The following is a 23,630-nucleotide window of genomic DNA, read 5'->3' as shown; positions in this document are numbered from 1 at the left end:
ACTCCATCAAGCTGAACATAAACAGTGCTGCTCTTCTGAAAAGATCAAAAATGAAGCTGGACAGGACAAGAATACACTGGGGTACTCATACACAAAATTGACTTGAGAGGTTCCATGCTTTTAAGGGGTACAAACACGTCTAGCTAACACAGTGATGAAGAATAAACAAACGAGGACCTCCATCTTTCCCAGCACAGCAGTCTCATCCTGACTGAACAGAGTGAGCCAACGTGAAAGGAGCTTTGCCACTCTGAGTGATCAGACAGAGCACACAATTTATTTCAGAGAAATCCAAATCAGCAAGTACAGTGCATTGCCTCAGGTAGCTTCTTCAACTGACTTCTGCTCAATTTTACTAAGGCATTATTCTGCAATTTAAAAAAGGCAAAAGTCCTGTGGAATCAGAAAATTAACTTCTAAAACTAAGTTTTAAAGCCAGGTCTAAATTGCAGTCAGCAAAAAGTTTTTAATTCTAAACCATTTTCGGCAATTCATTTTTTTTTCCTGAATCGAGGTTGTTTTGCTGCAAATTGAGCAGCAGAACAGAATGATTACCTGACCTGCAATAACCGTCTTCCCAGGCTTTTGTAAATACTGACTTCTTTCCTTGTCTGATCATCCCTTATATAAATTATAATCGAGTACACAAACAACATAACACTAAAATCTGCCAGGTCACCCTGACACCATTACAGAATAGATCCTTTTTATCATGAAGACAACACTCAAAATGAGAATGATTTCAGAGAATGATTTCAGCAAACTCTAGTGGCCTGAATGACCATCCCAAGTCACTCATGTAAAGGAAAATAAAGTTACAAAAAGCTGTATCATCTCACAGGGTCAGATAAAGCAAGGGGAGCCCTGGACAGATTAAGTGACCGCCACGTGGGCTGCATGTCAATAGGATTAGAGTGGACTTTGCTTGCCGCGAGCAAAGACGTCCACAAGCCTGGCAGAGGGGTCGCTGCGAAGGCAAGTCTCCTCCTGTGGGGCAGCTCCAGACAGCAGTGGGAGAAGATGAAAGCACAAACCAGAGGAGTGCAGCAGGGGAAAGGTTTCAAACACATTCCTCAGCCAGAGACTAAATATAAGGAAGTGTCAGACAAGCTAGGGGAGTTTCAGATGAAAATAAAAAAGCTTTTTGTCAACTCATAGAAAGCCTACTGTGCTATTCTTAAATGCACGCCTCCATCCAGGCAACATTATAAAATGGACAGCTGGCTAAACCCATCCAGAAAAAAAAATAAGCTTCTGGTGTATTTAACAGATGGTGACACAGGTTATGAAATTGGTCTTTGCTTCAGTCTACAAATATTATTTTTAACATAATTGAGATATAATATTTAAACACTCTTAGAATAATTCTCAGATGAAAGAAAACGAAGCCCTTACTGAAGTGCATGTGTGTATAGATTATATCCTAGTCCACATTTCTGTTTTCTGAGAAAAAAAAATCTGTGCTCACGAATGTGAGTACTTAAGGGTGACTTTCTTATATCTAAATATTATACTATTTTAAAAAAAAATTACAAACAATTAAAATTTTCCCCTCATTCATATAGCTACCAAGTTGTTTTCTACATAGGTGTTCTGGAATGCAATGCCATGAAACAACATGCAATTTTCACAGAGAAAAGAATAGAGCTGTTATCTTTGCTTTATATCACAGGATTTCAGGAGAAAAAGAGATTTGTTTTTTATAAATAACAAAGCTCATTCCGTTCTATTCCTTCATAAATCAAAGTCTTAACTTTTTCACATGCTGTAGGAAAAAATGAATGTATCCTCTCAAAAAAATATTGGTTTAAATTAGGGTTTATTCTTAAACTTGCAAATAAACATCTTCAATCCTGTGAACTTAATCACCAAATTTAATGCCACAAAAAACAAGCTTTAGTAGCACAGCCCCACATTTCATCCATTTGAAAGGAAAGCAAAACACAGAACATAACTACTTAACTGCAATTTTTATTCTAATGTTTAAAACCTCTATTTTCACATGTCTAAGTAAAAAATGTGCTGATTTACAGTGACTTGACCATCCTTGAAAAAGAAAAGTGAATACATACTAGGGGACGTTTAGATTGGATTTCAGGAAAAAATTCTTCACTGAAAGTGTTGTCAAGCACTGGAACAGGCTGCCCAGAGAAGTGGTGGAGTCATCCACCATCCCTGGTGGTATTTAAAAGCCGTGTAGATGCGGCACTGAGGGACAGGGTTTAGTGGCGGCTTTGGCAGCGCTGGGTTAACAGCTGGACTTGACCTTACAGGTCTTCTTCAACTTAATATAGTCCATGATTCTGTAATTATCAGACTTCCAAAATTCAAATACCTATCACTACAGGTTGGGCAGTCAATTCTCCCCAAATATGTACCATGCTGATGCCACAAATGTGCAGGCTACTTACTCCGGAGCCCACATCAATTATGTAGGCTGACCTCTCCAATATATTACATTGGATGAAACATTCTCCTCACATTAAAATTTAACCCTAAAATTTAACATTTAATAAAACACTGTGCACATTCTATTAATAGACATGTAACTCCCAAACATAAAATAATTTATTCATCATCAATCTTCAAAGACAAGGAAGTAAAATTAAACATAGACATACACGTGCAGAGATTTGGCAGCTTAATGCTTTCCAAAGGATGGAAGTCCAGAACTATGTCACAGCTTTACCTTACAGATCATTTTCAGCTTTGTTTGAACAATAAAAAAGTCATTTAAACAAATCTGCCTTCATTCAACAATTATGATACACTCATCCTCAAACAGAAGCTAAATGAGTAACAGCCCATGTATCCACAAGAGAAAAGGGATGGAATTGAACAAATATATTTGTGAGCTGATAGTTCTTTGCTCCTTTGTAATTTAAAATTATTAAAAAAAAAAAATTTGACTCTTCAGGTCAAGTATTATTTCCAGGGTTCTCGATCCACACATTCTTTGTCAATTTTTCATTGACCTTTTAGTAATGGAATCTGGTCATGCAAAAGAAGTCTGCTAGAAAGAAAACTACAAAGTTTACTTTTGTCAAAGGAATGAAGACTATATTTGGATATATAACTATTTATACAGTTACCATGTAAGGATTCCTCTACATGAAGTTCCTCACAACATGAAGAAGTGTATAAGCAAAGTAACTTTCATGGCAATTTATACTGGAAAGGTCTCATTTATGACCATTAGATTTCTACCTCAACTTAAAAAAGCAAAGCATAACCAGCAACAACAAAAACACAACAAAAAACACCACATACACATAACTAATGTTTCAAAACTTCAATTCAGACAGAAGTGCTAATATGAAACACACCAGAAAGGCTTCACTCAATCTGTAAGTTAATCTTTAGCAATACACAGATATCAAAAGCTATCCTCCAAAATTTAAATGGAAAATATATTCATCAAAATGTAAGTGTAAAATTATTCCAGTATCCAACTGGAGAAATTGCATTGAATTCCTAGGGCAATGATAACAAATCTCCCTGCATTTATATCTTACATAATGCCAAAGAATCCTCATTATTTAATTATGTAAGCATAATTTTTCAACCCACTCATATTCATTTCTGCTCTGAGGATATGAAATATCTTGCAAACATTTCAGGCCAAATGTCAAGAGAGACCTGTCAAGCTTCAAGCAGTAAGCCTCTTTCTTTTAATCTAATACAAAAACCCCCAAACCAATCCGTATCTTTCTTTGCAAGATTCCATTATAAAAGGTTCAGTTATTAAAGCAACATAGCAATGGTATAGGCAGTGATCTTTCTCTCCTACTCCACAGGTGTGATTACACACCTAAGCAAAAGCACACCACATTTCTGCTGTGATTTTAAGAACACACCATTCAAGTCCAACTTTATACAATAGATAATGATGAGAATGGATAATGCTCTTTAAATTTTTTCAGAATTACCCCAAATTAAATTAACCCGTTTTTTATTTGTTCGATAACTTAGATTACTTTTAAATTTACTGTGATAACATGTATAAAATTCCTTTTTCTCCTTTTTAACAGGCTGTATGCAACAGCTTAGGTGGGATCATGCTTAGCAAAGATCTGCAGGCACACTGTACCTACTTCACCACCACAAGCAGCTGTACAATATTTCCATACTGTTGTAGTTAGGAGAAGATCTGCTACACTCAAATGGTGGCAAGGTATTTTGAAACCCAGAAAAGTTTCTTTCTTTTGGAGTGTTTGCATCCGTAGATGTGAGAGTTTTCTGTAGGAAATAACAAAGTTGGTAGAGCTGTGATTACCTGCAAATTGAACCATTTAACGATTTTGAAACACTACTTAATGAATTTAAGCTAGGAAAAGCCAACCTACCAAAAAGCAGTATAAAAGGATGGGAAAAGAGGCTTTACAAAGCTCCAACAGCTCAAAAGAAATACCTAAAAATATACATCTAGTGCTATTTCCAGGTGTCATGAAATATTCCCTTTGTCCAGAGCAGCTGCATCTCCTGCAGGGCATGGGTCTCCTGCAGCTCATGTGTCATTGCTGCCTGCCCTTTTTGGCCATCCTGAGAATGCTGGCGTGCGCACACTGCCACTGGATGCCATGTTCAGGCAACTGAATCATGTGCTTGAAGCTTTATTGCTGTAAAGCCTGTATTTGGTAAGGTAAGATTTACTTTTGCCAAAAGGTGAGATAATGTTTACATGGACACTTCTCAACAGTTTTTCCACCCAGCAAAGTAACACACGATGCTTTTCTATCTCCACTCAGCAGCAATACTGAAAATACAAATATTAAGTGATGGATGTGGATATGTTTGTGTCTGGAAGGCAGAGGAAGAGCAAGGGTGTTCTTCATCAGAAACCTGTTATCATTTGACACACTAATAGCTTAATTAAATGGAATTTAATCGCTCCAAGTACAACCTATGCATGGTAAGAGAAATTCATTATAATTCCTTGGCTGTTTCTTGCAGCCCATTGTGCTTGTACAGCAAATCACTGTCCATAAATAAGCCTGATGGCTTTGACACTGATATGTTCAGTGTCTGTACCTTTATCACTACATGATTGTGTAATCTCGATTTGTCTTTCCCTTTAAGTCCTTTCAGCTGCTACCACCACCCATCCTACCAACTGCTACACTACTCCAAAATGCCTCCACTGACAAGTGAATGCCATCTTATCCAGCCACCCAGCAAGAACTACTTTGAAGCAATTCAAAAGACTTCTCTTCCCTATCCCAATGGCTCCAAAGACACTCTGGGGGGTTAGCCAATACAGCTTCCAACAGAGTCCCACAGAATAACTGCTGGCTTTATCCAAAAGTTAAACACAGGACAAAAGGACAAGACTACTCTATTTTCAGATTTTAAGTGATTTCTGTATAGAAAATTTTAAACTGCTACAACAAAGAGCTATGGGTCTTCCTAAAAACTGGATCCTATTTTTTGGAACATGCTACAATCCAATTTTACAAGAAAAACTACGATGTGATACAAAACACAGCAGAAAATGCTGTGCTCATTCAAGTATAATTCTCTACGTTCCATTTCCTGCAAATCAACACCTAATCAAAGAAAACAAAAAACAACTTCAAAACTGTTCTTCAAATGGAATTCATTTCTATATGTTAAGAATTGCAAGATAAAACAAGAAGTTTCTTTTTTTTTTTTCCCTTTCCTGAAGAGAACAATAAAGGGGAACAAAATCACCTCCAAACCACAAGTTCATTATAAATAAAATTCATAACCTGGGACACTTATTTAAGCATCAAAGTCAGGACAGACATGCAGGAGCAGAATCAAGTATGAAAGGCAGCAAACTATTTACCTACACTCTGCCTTATCTGGCACTACTCAGCACACTGAATTATTCACTTTGGTGCTTGTCTGTTGGTTGTGGGCTTTTTAAAAGCTGACTTTGAAACTTACCAAGCAGCACATTTGGAGATAAACGCAATGACTGATAATCATATAATAATTCTGTGCTCTATGCTTAGGGCAAGCTGTCTTTCCTACATTCATTTCCTGAAAAAAAAATTAATACAGAATTTAAAGGAGATAATTTAAGAATAAAACTAAATCCCTGTGTCCTTGAACACTGGGAACTACTCTGGATTTTTTTTCTTCTCCTGAGATTGTTCCAGATTTAAACTGAGGGAATGCTATTTAAAAAGTAGGAACATGAAAATTGGCAGATATATTAATCAATAGTTGACAATCAAGAGCTCAGAATTACTACTTTATTGAAAAATCAACAAAAACACATCAACAAATCACGTGATTCTCAAATAGCAAGAGTGGAAAGAAATACTAACATTACCCTAAAAACCAGCTTCCCCATATTCATTAGCCTCAAAACTTGCTTTTCACAACTCATTAACAAATACAGTTACAACCTTTCTCCAAATGTTCTTGGGAGCATTTCTCAATGTATAAATATTTCATTGTCTTTTGCCTGATTTTAATTAACTCGCTCTCCACAAGTCTTTTGAAATAAACCCTTCACATCAGCACAGAGCATGCTGGCTTAACTGAAATGCTGGTAAAGTCATGCTCTGCACAACCGAGATTGACAGGCACAGAAGATGCACCAGAGCAAAGCTGGCTTGAGAAATTTCAACAGAATTTGACTAAAATAAAAATGTCATTTAAAAAAATAAACCACAAAAAACCACAAGAAAGTCTTGATCTTGTTCAATCAAGACTTTGAATTTTGACTCACTCCAATTCAAACGGTTAAGATTTTATTCCCTGCAGCTCTGCTACAGTTACCTAGCATAAAAGTACATTTGAGTGAAACTACATTTCCACAACATCCACCATTTTTTATAAGTAATAACCTTATTCCCAAAAAATAGATGGATTTTTATTAAGTACTTGTTAAGAAGACGAGAATCACAGGAAGGCTGAAGATTAGGATTTATCTTCCAAGAAAAGTTTGAACGGTGCAGGGAGATAAGACACTGATCTAGTCTCTGAACAATGAGGAGGTGCTGAATACAGGGAGGGGCAAAAGCACATGATTCTGGAAGAAGAGAGACAATTAAGCATTTACACCACAGGATGGATAAATATTGTTGAACAGTCAGATATTTAGGACCGGTTGTACTTCATTTAGCAAGTCGAGGGAGTTTCCCCAATATGGGGTTTCCATGTATGACACAGCACTATGGTACGCACACCACACTCACAGCAGCCGAACACACTAGATAAAACTGAAGGCCACAAAATCTGTACTGAAAGACAATCTAAGCTTAAAAATGCCAGGCTCTTTGCAGAGAGATATTTCAGTCCTCAAAGTTAATTCAGGGACAGTTACAGCTGCACTTCTGGTGTCCACCCCCACCAAAAGTTTGCCCTTAAAAACTTTCCACTCCTTATTCCTGCAGTTAAGTGCAAGGAGCACATATGCTGGGATCATCAAGTGCCTGCATGAGAATGCAGGAACAAGAAGTATTGAGCAACTGCACTGCAGCCCTCTGTAGGGACTTCCCTGGCTATCCCTTGAACCACCTTCTCCCCTCCAAGTGAGAAGAAGCAAGTCAAAAATTTCCCTCTCCAAATTAAAACAATTTTGCAAATACCTGCTGCCACTTTCACCAGAGCCCTCACTACAACCTTGCTCACAGTTTACCAATCATTCCACCCACTAAGATGACTACTTTAAAACCTCCAAATAATTTCAAACATATGTAATTTGAAAAAAAAAAAAACGTATCCATTTGCAGACTTACATGAAATCCTGATTTATCCAGAAATATACTGGTCAGATGCAGTAAGCAGACAGAAATCAAACCCAGTTGCAGTTTCTCTTTATTAAGAGCTCCTAGCTATCTTGTCATTAGTTATGAAAATGAGATCCTCAAAACAGAGTCAAATATGTCAGTAACAAACTGTTGTCTTGGTGCCAGACCTAAGCTATTGCACTCAAAAGCTCAGTCTTATGTCTAGAACACTAGAAATACCCATTAGCATAATCTTTTTTTTTTGAGATAAGAGCTTCCCTTCCTACATTCTTGAGATTGAAATGAACTTGCATAGAGCTGACCTTACAAAAAATACTTGACATGACTTTAAATTATACAGGTGGTCTCTAAAACACCTTTTCTTGGAAATCCACAGCATGAAGCATACACATTACAGCACATTTTGGTACAAAATCTTTGAATATTCATGTCACACATTACTCCGCTTATGTGCTGTGATATGGGTAGTGAAAGATACTAATTTTGTGGTGTTGGGACCTCATGTTAACATCATTACCACTGAATCATATGGACTTAGCAAATGTGGATTTATTCCCCCCATGTAAAATACTTTAACAAATCTTTTTGCAAGTTTGGGGTTGATTGCCAAAAAAATACCTATATAAGTATGCAAAGAGTATAAATCACTGAAACTTGCAAGTCCAATAGAGTTTGCTTGCATTATCCAGATCTACCCCTGGATTCAGAAGTGAGAGCTAAGCTTTCACTGTCACACCACACAACTGTTATGATGCACAGATTAAAAGTAAATTCACAGGCAAAATGACATAAATATTCACATATGCCCTAAGTAATGTGTTGTGTATCAAATACAGCCACCAAGCACTATTGCAAAAATTTACATTATTTTGATGTTACTGCCTATAAAAATAAGAATCCTATAAATAAAAGAAAATACTGCAACCAGGCATTCCGGACTTTAAAAGCACACAAAGGCTTCTAGTTACTTTCTTATAGCATATAAAAAGTAAGCATGCATTAAAACTCTAGCACAATATTTAATCTCCAAAGAAATACAGAAAAGAAATGTTAATTTAGAAGAAGTATTTTATAGTAATGTAATTTATAGTAAGTTTTCTGAGACCTACTAGTATATGCCACAAATATTTACATATAGATTGGCACTAATCTACTTTCAAGAAGAGAATCCTGAATTTATAACCTCAGCTACAACAGATTTTTGACTAGCTGTGCACTTCACTACTTTATCACTATTCCATCACTATTCCATTATTTCTCTATATTAAAAACATATGTCAGATTCTGGGGACAGATTAGGTAGTACCATCTAGAGCATATATTAAGTATCAGAAACAGATTATGGTGATGTGGATCTCTGCCAAACCACAGAGCATTACAACATCACAATTTTGCTGAGGAGACACCAACAATGGCTGCGAAGTACTGTTCTTTTTGAGATGAAATACACTGTTCTTTTCAGTCTCAAAGAAGAACACACATAGCTTCCTTCTGTTTATTTTGAAATTGGTATCCCATTTTTATCAAGTGCTGGAGATAATTTCTTATGCAACCTAAAACACTTAATATTGCATAATGAAGACCACAGAAGAGCTTAGAGAAAAACTCAGGACTAATTAAAAAAAAAAAAAAAAGAAAAGAAAAGAAAAGAAGAAAAGGAGTCACCGACTAAAATACTGCAGCTGCAGCTAAAGAGCATCCCAGGATAAGACCACCTTTGTTCCTCAGCAGTGGTCCAAGCCCTTGACATGAACCATACCAGCCCTGAAAGAGACTGAAACCATCACAGCAGGTAGACACCAACACAAACAATTCCAGTCTGTACTCCTTAGTGAACAACAAGTATCATTTTGGCACCTCCATCCCACTAAGGCACAGATTTCTTGTTAGGCAGTAGTAAAACAAACCTACCAAACTCCCAGACAGAATCTCTGGTTTTACTTGGCCAATTTCTATGGGATACATAAAACTCAAGGAGTTTCTTGCTTGCTTCTGTCTCCATAACGACAGTGTCATGGAATAAAGTCTCAGCTAAACTCCGCCACAAGCCTTCCATTTGATTTTAAACTGAATCTCTCAACTAATTTTAAAGAAAGCAGCCAAACCAAAACAAACCCACAAATGTAATCCTGTCACTGGCAAGCTATTTTCAAATTTCTTTACAGAAAGTAAGGAAAAAAACTCCAAGACGCTGATGGCAGTGTCGGTTGCGCAATCTGCCAAATCTTCATTTTACACAAAGTTTCTATCTGTGGAAAATGCACATTATTTTTTTAATCACATTTTACCATACGTGCAGAGTCTTACTACAAATTGAGAGCAGGCCTTCACTGAGGATGGTACACAAGCAGCTATAAATTTATCCTCTGTCAAGGAGCTAAACACAATCCCAGTTAGTGACCACAAAATACACCAAATTTCCACAAATATATCAGAGCTGTCAGCTGCAACATTTAAGTATTTCTGCAGAACTATACTTCTCAGGCTCAGCAAATGTACAAATAAGAAAGTCTTAACTTTTTCTTTAAGTATTGCTCTCAAAACCAAACAGACTTCCTAAATAATTTATCTACATTGTTAAAAAGCTTTTAGAGCAACTTTTCTCCTACTTCAAATTTCTTGTCAGATATTGAAGTGCATTGACATGCTGTTCATTTTCCAATGTTTTTAAAATGAAAACAACACAGTCATATTCCTTTAATAATTACAATGAGATTAAGTTTACCCATGCAAAATCGTGTCAGGAAAGGCTTGCTACTTTAGTAGGCTCAATTAATGGCTGCAAAAACAGACTCAATGTGAAAAAAATTACTGATCAGCAGCAATGTCTTTCACCATATTCAGAATAAGAAATAACCAACCTAGTGGATCCAGTACTGTACTTGGAAGAGACTGAAAATAAGCTGAATTCTCTCTTTTACATAAAACCACAAGAATGATTAGTCACATTCCAGTTATTTCTGGATTCCTGCAAGCTAGTGTAGCACTCTCAGGCTGAGTCAGAACCGAGGTCTCCATTCTGCTCACTATTGCATAAGCAGATATAGAGACATCGCCAAAAGTTTACATTCTGAGTTTTACTGAGCAACAAAGCTGACGGACCAGAAGGATAAAACAAGTAAATCCCACTGATTACAAATACCGTGGCCACGGCTTTCAACATTCACAAAAGTTATACCTAGGAGGAACTCTCAACTAAAAAAAGTAGTAAGCATGCCTTTAGTCATTTTGCTCAAAGTATCATGAAAGTATTTCTTCCCAAGACCGCAGCAAGGACCACGTTCAGAAAAGCCCAAGTTCCCACTGCAGCCTTAAGCCAAACCAAGGAAGTGAGAGATGGGCTTTGAATGATCGAAAGTTTAGATTAAGATATGCACAAAGCAGTCACAAGCCCCACGGTGAAACACTGACTACAGATACCTGACATTATCCCTAATTCCACATCTGAGAGGCGTAACTTGTTCCCATTCAGGCCCTGACTGACCTGTCCAGTTACCAGATGATGTCTGCTATTTTTTAACAAGCAGAATTGAGCATTCCTGCTGTAGATATGACTGCTTTCCTACACTCACATATACTCAACATTTGTCTTTTGCCTCTCAGTCCTGCTGGAACCTGCCAGCAGCTACTTTCCAGCATTCCCAACGTGGGAGGAGTTAAATCTCCTTCAGTATACATTCCCTCCAGTATTTCATGAAGTTAGACAACAAAGCAGAAAGAAACCAGTTCAGGTAATGGCAACAACAAGGCTGGATGGCAGGAAGGAAGGAACAGTTTATATCATCAGCCTACACTTCTATCTGTAGTATAGAGCTGCACCACAGCCTAGAGTAAGGATCAATCCAACCACAGTTTACAGCTGCTCATCCCCAAAGAAAATGAGATGACGGTCATTGTTTCAGAATATGTCAGCTGTATTAATATGTTACAAAGTTTCTCCTACAATGGCATTTCTAAAAAAATGTCAGTGGTTGCTACGATGTTTCTTTTTGGTCATTAGATACATTTTAAATCTGTGAAACAAAACAAAAAGGTGGGTAAGAGAAACAATAAATACAAATAATTTCGGAGTATACCCAAATATATACACACCGAGGATGAGCTTTAGTAAGTTTATCCCTGGCCACTGCTTCAAATAATAGAGAAAGATTCTTCATTTCATTACAAGAAGCACTGCAATATGCTACAAAGGCTCAACTGCCTTATATACTGGCTCAGTACATAAGGAGTCAGAAAGAAGCTTCTCCAAGCTCTTCATTCTAACACAGATCCCACCTCCAATTCCTTCTCCAAACCCAAAACAAACATTGAGAATGACAAAAGATAGGCTACTAATTTCTGTTATAATCAGGAAACAACTGTGGAAAAAAAAATTTTAAAAAGGAAGGAAAAAATACCTGTACAGAAAAACTCAATTAGCTATTTTTATTACAGAATGTAATGAATTAGAACTTTCAACATGTGGGGGGGGTACAAAAATGCAGAGAAGTAATCATATTTCTATTGCTACAGAAACATAAGGGACTGACATAAGCCTGTTATGCACAAAGGCTACTAGGACTACAATAACTTTCAAAACCAGAAAAAGGATCCACTGAAGGCAAAAGGAAAAAGCAGTTAAAACAGAACAACAGAGATGCAGGACTTCTCACATTTTGTTCTGATACATTAAAGTGCTATAGTGAACAAATTATTTTCTATGTTCCAAGTGTATTATAATGCTACTACACCTATTATTCTTAAATGAAATAAGTTTTCAAACTGAGTGATGGACAACTAAACTCAGATGTCATACAACCAACTACTCCTTTAAGTCTCCCATATCTGAACCTTATTCTTGGATGCCAAAATTCTCTTACTCATGTAGCATCAGTTTCTGTCCATCCTTCTCCACTGTTACCCTCCATTAATATGTATTAGAAACAAAGTCCTTATATATGTTCAACTATTCATCAACATTCTATATTAAATTTTCCTAAAGAAGAAGATGCACATACAGATTTCCACTAAAGATGTTAACTCTAACAAGGAGTGAACTGAGCAGGGTTTCTTTTTGTTATTCTTCTTCCACCTACTGCCCCCTTTTAACATTGACCACATATAACCATACACTCCATGCTCTTCTACGCTTGCAAATGTCTCGCACCAAACATTCAGTTTTCTTAAAAATAATCGCTCCCATACCACCTACATCTCTTAAGTATAGCACATAGATTGAAGAGCTGTGCACATTAAAATTAAAACCTTTAATTGTTTGGTAGATTCCAACATTTTGCTGTTTACCAAATGCAGAAAAACCCAACAAACCAGCAAGAAAACAAACCAACAATAAAAACCCCGCCACGAGCCAAAAGCATCACCCTCTGTTACTGCTCAGGCAGAAAAGGAATTGGATCTCCTAGAGGGCATGCAAAGAACTGCCCAGAAAGAAAGTGTTGGCAGAGCCTTTTCATACCGACATAAAACACACGGACTACGGAAACGGTGGACACTGTTAAAACTTTTTAGTCGTTTAGGCAGGCAGATTTCTGCGGACTCCTAAAATCCCTGAGGAATTCTAACTGTCAGAAGAAGTATCACAGGCGCACAGAATACAGAGGGGAAGCTTTCCAGATTCTGATAACTCCACTAAAATAAAGGGGATTATTCAATTGAGTAAGAACTTCTTGACTGAGCATAAGTTTTTCATAGCTCGCTTTAAAATTGTCAGCTAGAGTGTTTAAATAAATATCAACCCATTTTCATTTCATCCACTCAAAAAGCCAGTGTGATTAATTTCACAAGTCCATAAACCACTGCATGTCTATTTATCATTACAAAAGAAACACAACTTGCAAATAGCCCCGCTGTTATTCACAGTCAAACTCTAACTGCTACCAAATGGTAAAACTGATAAATTACCTGATTAAATTACTGAACATAATCAGAGATGCCCTGCTGCCACTACAGTCATCAGTGCATATGTGAAAAATTGGCAAAATTAGGCTCTAGATATGCAGTTTAGTCTTCAAGAACTGCCCCAGACACATCTAGTCTTTATAAAGTTAATGAAACTACTCAGGTAGAGAGGTCAGTATTAGCAGGTTTCATTCCAGGAGTGGAGTTTTAAGCCGTTGCTTAAGGAATAATGCTAAGCAATAAGGAAACATTGTTAAGGAATAATACACCACAAACTTACAACACCGGGAATGTGGTGTGTCACTATCCAATTTATTAGTGGAATGCAAATGATAAAGTACTGTCTTAATTATTTAGGAAGTGATGTTGAAATGGTTAGCTGGTAAAAACTGCAGTAGTTCTGAAAACAAGTCAACTCAATCTCAGAGAGCAGGAGACTGGGTCAAATTATGTCTACTCAAAAATCTAAAGCTTACTGGAAATCAGGTAATTTCCTATTAATTTATGTATAGCAGATCATTCTCAAAGGTGTGACAGGAAGACAAATTAACACATTTTTAAGAAGCAGCAATTATAATAATACTATTATTATTATTATTATTATGAGCAGGTTAGTTTGTGAATCTGACATAAACAGTTTCAAATATTATTATTACAATACTTATGTAATTCAGAGCAGATTTACTAAGTATAATGGAGTCTTCATAAAATGACACTCCATCACACTGCTGCCAGCTCCTACAGAAATGGGAAATCAATTTTTTGCAAATGCAAATTACACAGTGGGTGGGTAAGAGAAATGCAAACTGCAAAATCCTACACTAAATAAAAACATATATAAACATGGTGACAGCCTGGTAAGGGCTCGTCTTCAAATAGCTAAGGAATGGCAATCCCATTTTCCTTCTTGAACAAACTCCTTTCAAATATGGAGGATGCCAATAAAAGGAGACAAAAAATGAGTTTTCAAGCAATCTTTTCATAAAGTAATATTTATTAGTTGTAATTGATAACTGGAATTTCTACAGCACACTTCAAACTTTCAGAGAGAAACTGCATCTAATAACACAGACACTAAAAGAAAAATGATCCCATGACAGGCCAGAAAATATCTATTTATTTAGTTAAATTCTACCGACATTGGAAACATCTTCATTCAAATGCTTTTGTAATGACTCAGTATTTAAACACCACTATGTATAACAAGCTTCTTCCTGATTTGAATAAACAGAGCAGCATTAGGCCCAGCTACCCCCAGCAGTGGTATTCTCATTACACTATAACAACACAAGGAAATAGTTTTCGTAGAAAAAATTGTATTTTGCCTATCTTAAAATCTGTGTACTTTGTAGCAAATGTCAAGCATTACAAGACTAGTGGCAGCAGCGGGACTCCCAGGCAGGCAGGCCCTAGGAGGAGCACAGAGGTGGCAGCTCAGCCCAGGGTGACAGGGAGGAGGAGTGAGTTTCATGTCACAGTCAAGGGACTCCTCCAGGCAACTTAAAAAGCAGCACTAAGAGATTTGCACCTAATCCTCCACGGCCCAGGCGAGGATTTCTGTGATATAACGCTAGACAGCCACGTGCAGGAAAGAAGGAGGTTCAAAAGGCTCTACCAGTCAGAGAGAGAGAGACTAAAAAGAAATACGTGAAAACTGATAGCTGGGGAGCTTATTGCCTCTGAGTTTAAATCCTTTCATCACTCTTTTTATCCAGGGGAGGCAAAATTTATTTATAGTATTTGAGAAAGGCAGGGGGAAGAAAAGAAAAAACCTGTAAGCTTGTAACTAGCTGTTTGATCATCCTCTGTACCCTACTGTTTCTGCTTTTTTTTTGGTCAAAATTCACTCCTTGTGACTGCTGTACAAAAGCTATGAAGGAAATACAGAAAACAAGCAACTAAACAGATACCATTATTTCAACAACCCAGTTGCCATACATATCCCAATTAACTGTACATCAATGACTTAAGCAAGGGCTAGTCAGTTTTATTGTTCTCACTGCCGGGGCAGGCTGTACCCACAAAACAGAACTTCATCCTGAAATTTAAAAAAAACCCAAAAGCACAGCCAAGTCCTCTGCTTTTGGGGAGGTAAAAAAAAGTACCTTTAAATGTGAACAGCCATGTGGAGATACGTGAAAATATTCTGCTGTAAGAATAAAGAATTAACATACCAAACTGCAGCTACAAGTTCGTGGGTGTTTTTTCCAATTAAGTGACTTATGAAAATATATCTTGATTTATGGAAATACATACAAATGGAGAAAGTCGTGCTGAACGGAAGATTACCTAGCAGACCTGACTCACCCTACCTCCTCAAGATCTGCTATACCTTCCTGATTTAAATGTACCGAGCCGAGTATCCAATACAAGCTGAAGTACAGTCCGCCATAAGAAGTACTAGGAGTGCCCTTGAAAAATGTCCAGATTGCAGCTAGTGCACAAAGGACCTCGCCATGAAAATTAAGCGCATGAAAATTTCTCTCTTGCTCTTGAGCCGGCAGCAAGTGAAGAGATTAACTTCCCATCAACATCGGAAGACAAAGCGTTGTCAAGACACAAGCCAAGTTTAACAGGTTTAGAAAGAAACAAAAGGAAAAAAAAAAAAAGAAAGAAAGAAAGAAATGGGTCGAGCAATTAATCTCGAATACTCTGCTTCGTATTTATCTCCCCCCCAAAAACGCTCGACGGAGCTGAAGAGCAGTGCTACACGACCCAAGCGGGATCACTCAGGTACTGACTGCCATAGGTAAGGGAGCCTGGCATCCCCCTTCCCTCGCTACACGGGAGGCGACGCTGCAGATCTCCCACTCCATCACCAAAAAGCGAAGCAGAACCAGCATCTGGAGCGGGAGGGGGAAGGTAATTAACTGGGAACTTTATGTTCCTTAAATATGTAACCAAGACCTTTTCTTTCTTCCCACGCCCCTCTTGTTTCCATGATCTCTGTCAAAACCAGGCTGAAATAAACGTTATTCTATAATATAACTATTAAATAAGCAGTACAACACTCACCATATCAGCTGGAACGCTGCTGGACATTTTGATGTTACCCTAAATGGCTTAAAATCAACTTTAAAAAAAAAAAAGGCAAAAAGAAAAAAGCAGCAGCACCAAGAGCAGCCCGCTGGAGATCTTCAAGATGCAAAACCGGTGTCAGTATCGGAGGCAGCAGCTTCCACGTCCCCTACGCGAAAGAGGTGCCCGATAAGCAGTGGAGAAGGCGGCCGGCAGAGGAGCAGGAATATCCAGGGGCAGCGGTGCCGGGCTGGACAGGAGGAGCCAGCGGGAGACCAGAGATGGCAGCAGATCCCTGTCAGCGGCAGCGGCACCAGCGGTGCCAGGTAGACCAGGCAGCAGGACTACACCGCCACATGAGCTGCGTGCGGGCTTTTTCCCCCCTTCTCGCCCTCTGCCTTCTCTCCCAGCCTCGACAAATGACGACGGGATGATTCACGCGGGATAATAGTGCGTCCAAGTCACCTCCTCAGTCGGCGCAGGCGACCCGGCCGCGCAGGCAGGACCTGGCTCCTGCCCTGGGCGGCGGGCAGGGAGGCGGGAGGGCCGGGGTGGGCCCGGGGCCGCTGGGGAGGACGCCGGGCTGCGGCCCCCCTAGGCGGTGTGCGGCATCCAACAGCGCCCGGCGGGGACGCGGGCCGGGGAGGGAAGGGAGGGAGGGCGCTCGGAGGGGAGAGCCCTCCCCCGCGGCGCTCGGAGGGGGCCGGGGGGCGTTCGACGGCGGCCGCCTCCCGCAGCCTCAGCTCTCCGCTCGCATCGCCGCCGCCTCCTCAGCCCGCCCTCCCTCCCTCCCCCGCCTCGTCCGCCGGCGGCTCCGGCCGCCCCCGAGAGCCGCGCTGCGAGCCGGAGGTGCCGCTCCTTCAGCGCGATCCTCGCCCGCAGCCGCCCCCTGTCATCTTCGGCTCAAGCCAACATGGCGCCCGCCGAGCCGAGCGAGGGGACGCGGCAGGGGAGACACGGACCCTCCGCCGCCGCCTCCGCCACCCCCGCTCCCGCCGCGTCACACGCCGCCGCCCCGCGCGGCACCATGGGGCTTGTAGGCGGCCGGGGCCCTCCGCCGCCGGGGCGGGGCCACACGCCCTCCGCGGGCCCGGCCCGCCCCGTCCCGAGAGCCCGTCGGCCCCGCCGGGCTCCCGCAGCGCCGGTCGGGGCGGCTCCGAGGGGGTCCGCGGCACCGGCGGCGCCGCTGCCTGCCCGGGCAGCAGAGACGCCCCGAGCTCCGCGTGAATCGGCGCTTTCCTCCCACGGGCGCTGCAGCTCCCTCAGGGGCGTTCTGGCGCTCCCCTGGCAGCCCCTGACTCCCCTAGCGAGTGCTGTCCCTGGCGGGTGGGCCCGCGCTGTCCTCTTGGACGGAAAAAAAACCTAAAAAAACCCCCAACTAATTAGAATGATAAGGGTTTGGAATGGAGCTTAAAGATCGTCTAGTCCTAACCCATCCTGCCCCTAGACCAGATTGCTCAAGGCCTTATCCAGCCTGGCCTTGAGCGCTGCCAGGATTGAGGCATCCACAACCTGCCGGAGCAACATTTTCCAGTGCTTCACTGCCCTCTGAGTAAAGAATTTCTTCCTAATATCTGTGTTTTCCTTCATTATGTATATACTCATTACTCCTTGTCATATTACCCATTGTCCTATCATTGCAGTTCCTGACAAAACTCCCTCTACAGATTGCTGTAGATATGCTACATTTTCATGTTATTGCTTTAATTGTTTTGCACCCCAGATCTTCAAGTCTGGGCCTGTAAATCACCTTTATTTCTCATTCTTTTGGTTTTTCTTGAGTTTGGTTTTTTTAAATTATTTAAATTATTTGAAATGTTGGTGTGGTTTTTTTTTCCCAAACTCTCTAGTTTTAATAATGAAAAAAAGCACCTGTAAGATTCACAGTTCAAACAATGACTGCCACCTTGGAAGCACTCTGAGAAAGGAAACTCCCTCATCATGTCAAATTCCCCTTCAAAAGCCACCTTGCTTCTTGAAGAGCTCTGCATTTTTTTTATGGACCCAAGTTATCAGAAACTGTGTGAGCAACTGGTGTTTTATCCATTATTCCAGGCAGCTCCTGGAGACCAGCATTCAACAAAGAAAGGCAGTGCCTGATGAAAAGTGCACTGCAGCTCGAATACATACCAAAAAAAAAAAATCCACGCAAGGCACATATCTACTTAAGAAATGAGCTGGCCTTTTGAGAGGGGTGTGGATAGGCACATTCACATACCAAGACTGTGAAACTGTCCAAGAAAAAAAAAATAAATCAAGAAAATGAAGCAGATGGTGACAGATGGTTCCTTTGTGGACAAATCTCATGTAAAACCACAGGAAATTAAGACGGAGTTGTTCCCTTTAATTCTAAAATTTCGAGTCTGCCTTTCCTCTGTAGGACTTCATGCTGCAAAGGCAACCCACTGTCCCTTGCAGGGGTTATGATTCTTTACTTTGTATCCTGCCCCAAAATAGTTCAAAACTTCTGACTTCAGAAGATAGATCTGATAGCAAGCAGCCCTGTTTGATGCCTGGGAAAAGAGTTGGGGGGCCAACAGAAGTGGCCCTACGTGTGTGATCTTTGTGAGTATTCTGTGCTGCCACATTGTGTGACTTTAGGCATGTCACTCCCTCTCTTCTCAGCCAAATTTGCTTATATAGTACATTTTTGGGAGTCAGTGACAGCCCCAATCTCAGTCAGGCCTTCTAGGCACCAACAGGATAAAAGGTCTTGTGTTTGTGGGAATAGCAAGCTGTTGAAGCACCACTAACTCTCTCTCCAGCTGGGTATCCTTGAGGGACAGAGAAAGTACAAGAAGGGGAGTCAAAGAGATGAGACTTGATAGATGGCTCTCTATATCAAACATTGTGCATTCCTGGTATCTGTGACTTTCTGATTGAATCAGTGACAGACTAAGGACTTATAAAAGAGCTTGCTTCGTAGAGTTTATCCCTAGAACCGTACTAATGTGGGCTTTTCCCTGAAAAACAATCAAACAAACAAAAAAACCCCAAGAAAGTTACAGACAACAGCTTAAATTTATTCAGGATTGTAAGATCTCTTCCAAGGCCATCCTGCAGACCAGTCCTTCACTCCTCTCATACAGCAGCCCTGTACCAGTGCCTTGAGGTGATCCAGGTAATTTAGGAAGTGCCCTGCCCATACTTTTCCCACTAGCTCTCTTAGAGTAAGGGCAAGAGAACAGGCACCACAACTGCTTTATAGGCACTGCACATCACAGCTGTCTCCTGATGTAAACCAGAATTGGTGACAGCGCAATGGTGTCACTCTGTGACTGCTGAGGTGTGTGGCCCTTCCTACCTCCCCTGCTACAAGCAGACAACGAAGACAGTGGGGCTTTGTAATCCTTTGCAGCTCAAAGGGTGGATTACCAAAGACTAGGTGGAAATACCCTTCCACTGAACATCAAGAAATCCATGTGCCCAAGCAAGTCAGGCGAGTAAGGACAGCAGCAAGCACAGGCAAACTGGATGCAGGGTCAGCAAGGCAAACAGGCAGCAGCAGGGCACATCTGCTGCACTGGAGATGGCTCTTTCTAATGTTCAGATGGAGGAACTCTTCGGTGGTGCGTAATGATAAACACATCCAAAGGAGATAAACTCAGGAAAGAAACTGATTCTATGAGTTTGGCTTTTTTGGCTCTATTTTAGCAGTCCAATAAGAGGAAGGATCATGTGTTGGTGAAGCAGTGGGGTACAGGAGGAGTCAGGAGTCCTGACTATGAGTCTCTTCTGCTTTGTGTATGCAGTTGACTTGGTCAACTTTTCTGCCAAGTGTTGCATTAATGAAGATCATCTCCTCTCTTTGATGCACACCTGTACTGACCAAGAGATGTCAATTACCTTTTTAATGATTATTTTGATTACCATCTATTTGAATCTACAGTTATGATTGCTGGCCAGAATGCTCTAGTATTAGGCACAGCACAGTACAAGTAAATACCATGTCCTGTCCTGAAAGTTTCATGAATCTGGGTTTGCCCAACAGCTGATACTTATGTCGCATTCAAATGATTGTTTTTTCCCCTGGCTCTTATTTGTGATGACCAAGCACAAATGAATGGAGGGTCTAGTACAACTGTTACATGCTGGAGATCATTTCATGGTGATTGTGTGATGGGCAAATAAATAAGAAGAGTTGCTGAATGATGATCCTGGTAGAAGTTGCACTACATATGATGACAGGGGTAAAACTTACCAGTTTTGTAGAGGTGAGGTCACATATACTTGAAATGCAGGGTGGTCAAATATAAAACAGAAAAACGATCTTTTCTCTTTGGCATGTATTATGAAGTGCTGTTATGATAGTATTTATTTCACATTTGCAGAGAGAGGAAATGAGAGTTGTGGTCAGCAGTAGTTGTCTGGAACAAGGGACACTGCAAAAGTATAACCACAGGCTGAGTCTGTGATCAGCTTGCAGATAAATCCCAAGCAAGTGCTACAGGCATACACATCTGAAAACAAATCTTTTCCACTTACAAAGATCAAGGAAAAAAAGGGGAAATGCTGTTCAAAAGGAATGCTAGCAACATAGGGAGCTTAAAAGGCTATTCGGTTTTGGGGGCCTAATCCTGTACTCAGATGCACTAATCTTATTTCCATTAAGTTTCCTTTGCAGAACTGTCATTTGAATTTGGGCATCCAGGAACAAAATCATTCATCATCACTATTTGGCAATTTATGGGGGAAATTGATGAATTATACAACTAATATTTCATTCCTTATTTGAAAAACATGACCTGACACAAGTAGAATTTGGCCATTCTGTATTCCCTTAGAGAAGAATTGTGCCAGGTATTTACAAGTAGACTGAGCTGCGGATTAAGTCATGGCCATCAGTACTAGTTGAAAGCTGACTCTGTACTGAGACGTGCTTAATAGGAATAAAAGGTCTGTTATACTAAATCAGATTAGTAGTACAGCCAATGTGATATCCTGTCTCCAGCAGTGGCCAGCATCAAATGCTTCAGAGAAGGACACACAGACCCCCACAGTGGACAATCACGTTACAGTTATCTTATTTGCTAAGTTTCCACTGCTGCTAAGGCTGCCAGAGGGGCTAGTTTATGCCCTGGAGCACAAAACTTCATGTCATTTATAGCCTTAATGGCAGCATAACCCACTGCTGACATGTGAGACTGATTGCCATTTTTCAGAAGAGCAGCACTCTCTCCCGAGTGTTGTAATTGCTGGGGTTGGAGATCACGTCAAGCCTACATCCCATGACTGACACTAGAAGCTTTCAGCCCAGTACTGTCCTCCAGTGTTATCCCTTTGAGGCAGACTGTGGACAGGAGCATCTTCAGGAGAGGTAACACACCATCAGGAAATTTCTCTTAAGGCGATTTCTGATTTGCCTCCAGATTTTCAGAGCACCCTGAGAAGGTGAAAGGCCCCCAAGACAAAAGGTTTAATTCTTTGGGGTTTGGCTGTGAGACAGATCAGGATTCTTTCCTTCTCTGGCAGCCACAGCGGCAAGATATCCAGGGCAGCAAGGAGCACACCGGGTTACTCAACAGGATACTTTTAATACCTTTGTAGAGACATGTGGCCTTTTTTTTTTTTTAACTCTTACAGAGCCAAGTTTGCATTCAACTCAGTATGACTCCGACACACTGAATTCAGGCACCTTACAACAAAGTATTCAGGCAAAAAGCTGCACTGGAAATGAGGGCTGGATCCCACAGAATGCTTGCCACCCGCTGTCTGCCCCCATGCTCTGCTGGTTTCTCATTCTGGCTGCCGCAAAAAACTCCTATTTTCTGTGTTCAGATTTTTTTTTTTAAACTAAACTGACTCCTTTCCCCTTGGAAGAACATTGATTTTTGCCTGTTTGCAGCTCCTGTGTGGAGCCAAACCAGCATGTGGGTCCTATCAGCCTCTCCGTCAATGCCAGCAGGCTTCTGGGAACAGCATTCCTCAGGTCCTCACCTTTCTCTGAGCCAGCAGGAAGGCAACAGAAGGACCTCTGAGATTTTGTAGCATTTGGAATACACACTGCCAGGCAGAATCATGGTTTATTTATCTATTTTTTAAGTTACTCATCAGATTGATCTTGCCGGAAAATAAAAACACAGAACCAGTTTAAACCAACTCACATTGTTCCTCTGAATGCCCCAATTTAAGGGTTTATTTTCTCCCCTCACATCTGCAGTACTCATGTACAAACAGAAGATGATAGGAAACAACTCAGTGACACTGAGTGCCCGAGGTTATTGCTTACCTTCCTGATGCAGCTGAACCAGGCAGGACCCATACTCTGCCACTCTAGTGGGTGTTTCTGAGATATGGCATAGTGGTGTTACACTTACTGGTGTCACAAATTATGTCAGGTAACTCCTAAGGGCAGAGGTGAGGACTGAAATAAGAGGTTACAAAGGTGGAATAAGAGCAAGAAGTCCCCAAGCCTGTTTTAGAGAGTATTCAAATCACCAGAGTTCTGGAGGTGGTTTAATTATCCGTATACCTAGGAATAAATGGATTCATCTGTCCAGTTCATACAGAAAAATAACCCCGAAAACAGTTGGGACAGATCCCTTATTTTACAATATATAAGAAACAGGAAGGAGAAATTTTAGCAGAAAAGCTTCCATCCTGGATCAGCTTCTTGACAACGAGGGGGAACTAGGAGGAGCATTGAGGTTACACTACAGCTCTGAACTTAAAACTTGAATTTAACAAAACATAACAGTAAAATGCTCTTTAATATCATGAAATAAATATGTGGAAATTAAGAAGTCCTACACAACTAATTGCAAGAGTTATGGTGGCAAAAATTAATAAAATTTTCCAGAGAAGAGGGAGGTCAAAGATCATAAAAAGTGCCATATCAAATTAAATGACAGCTCTGCAGAAAAAGGAACAAGAATTTGCAGCTTTGGGGAATGACGGTTTCAAAACTCAATGCTGCAAAAGAAGTTGTCTAGAAAAAAAATGGAGAAAAATGTATGGGTAGTGTGACACTAAACCATAAGAAAAAGC

The 23,630-nt window shown here is 40.4% G+C and overlaps 1 protein-coding gene across 1 annotated transcript in view; it reads right to left on the bottom strand.

The window, feature by feature from the left end:
* UBL3 (ubiquitin like 3) overlaps window positions 1-17,538 on the bottom strand; it is a 55,827-nt gene extending 38,289 nt beyond the window's left edge. The window contains exon 1 of the mRNA XM_084224482.1: window positions 16,641-17,538. Coding sequence (XP_084080608.1) covers window positions 16,641-16,667 — 27 coding nt within the window. The 5' untranslated portion in view covers window positions 16,668-17,538. The remainder of the gene's footprint in view (window positions 1-16,640) is intronic.
* Window positions 17,539-23,630: the final 6,092 nt, after the last annotated feature.

Source organism: Fringilla coelebs, assembly GCF_963513975.1.
Source record: "Fringilla coelebs genome assembly, chromosome: 2".
Taxonomy (NCBI): domain Eukaryota; kingdom Metazoa; phylum Chordata; class Aves; order Passeriformes; family Fringillidae; genus Fringilla; species Fringilla coelebs.
The sequence above is the reverse complement of the archived record's forward strand: the minus strand, read 5'-3'. Positions and strand labels throughout refer to the sequence as shown.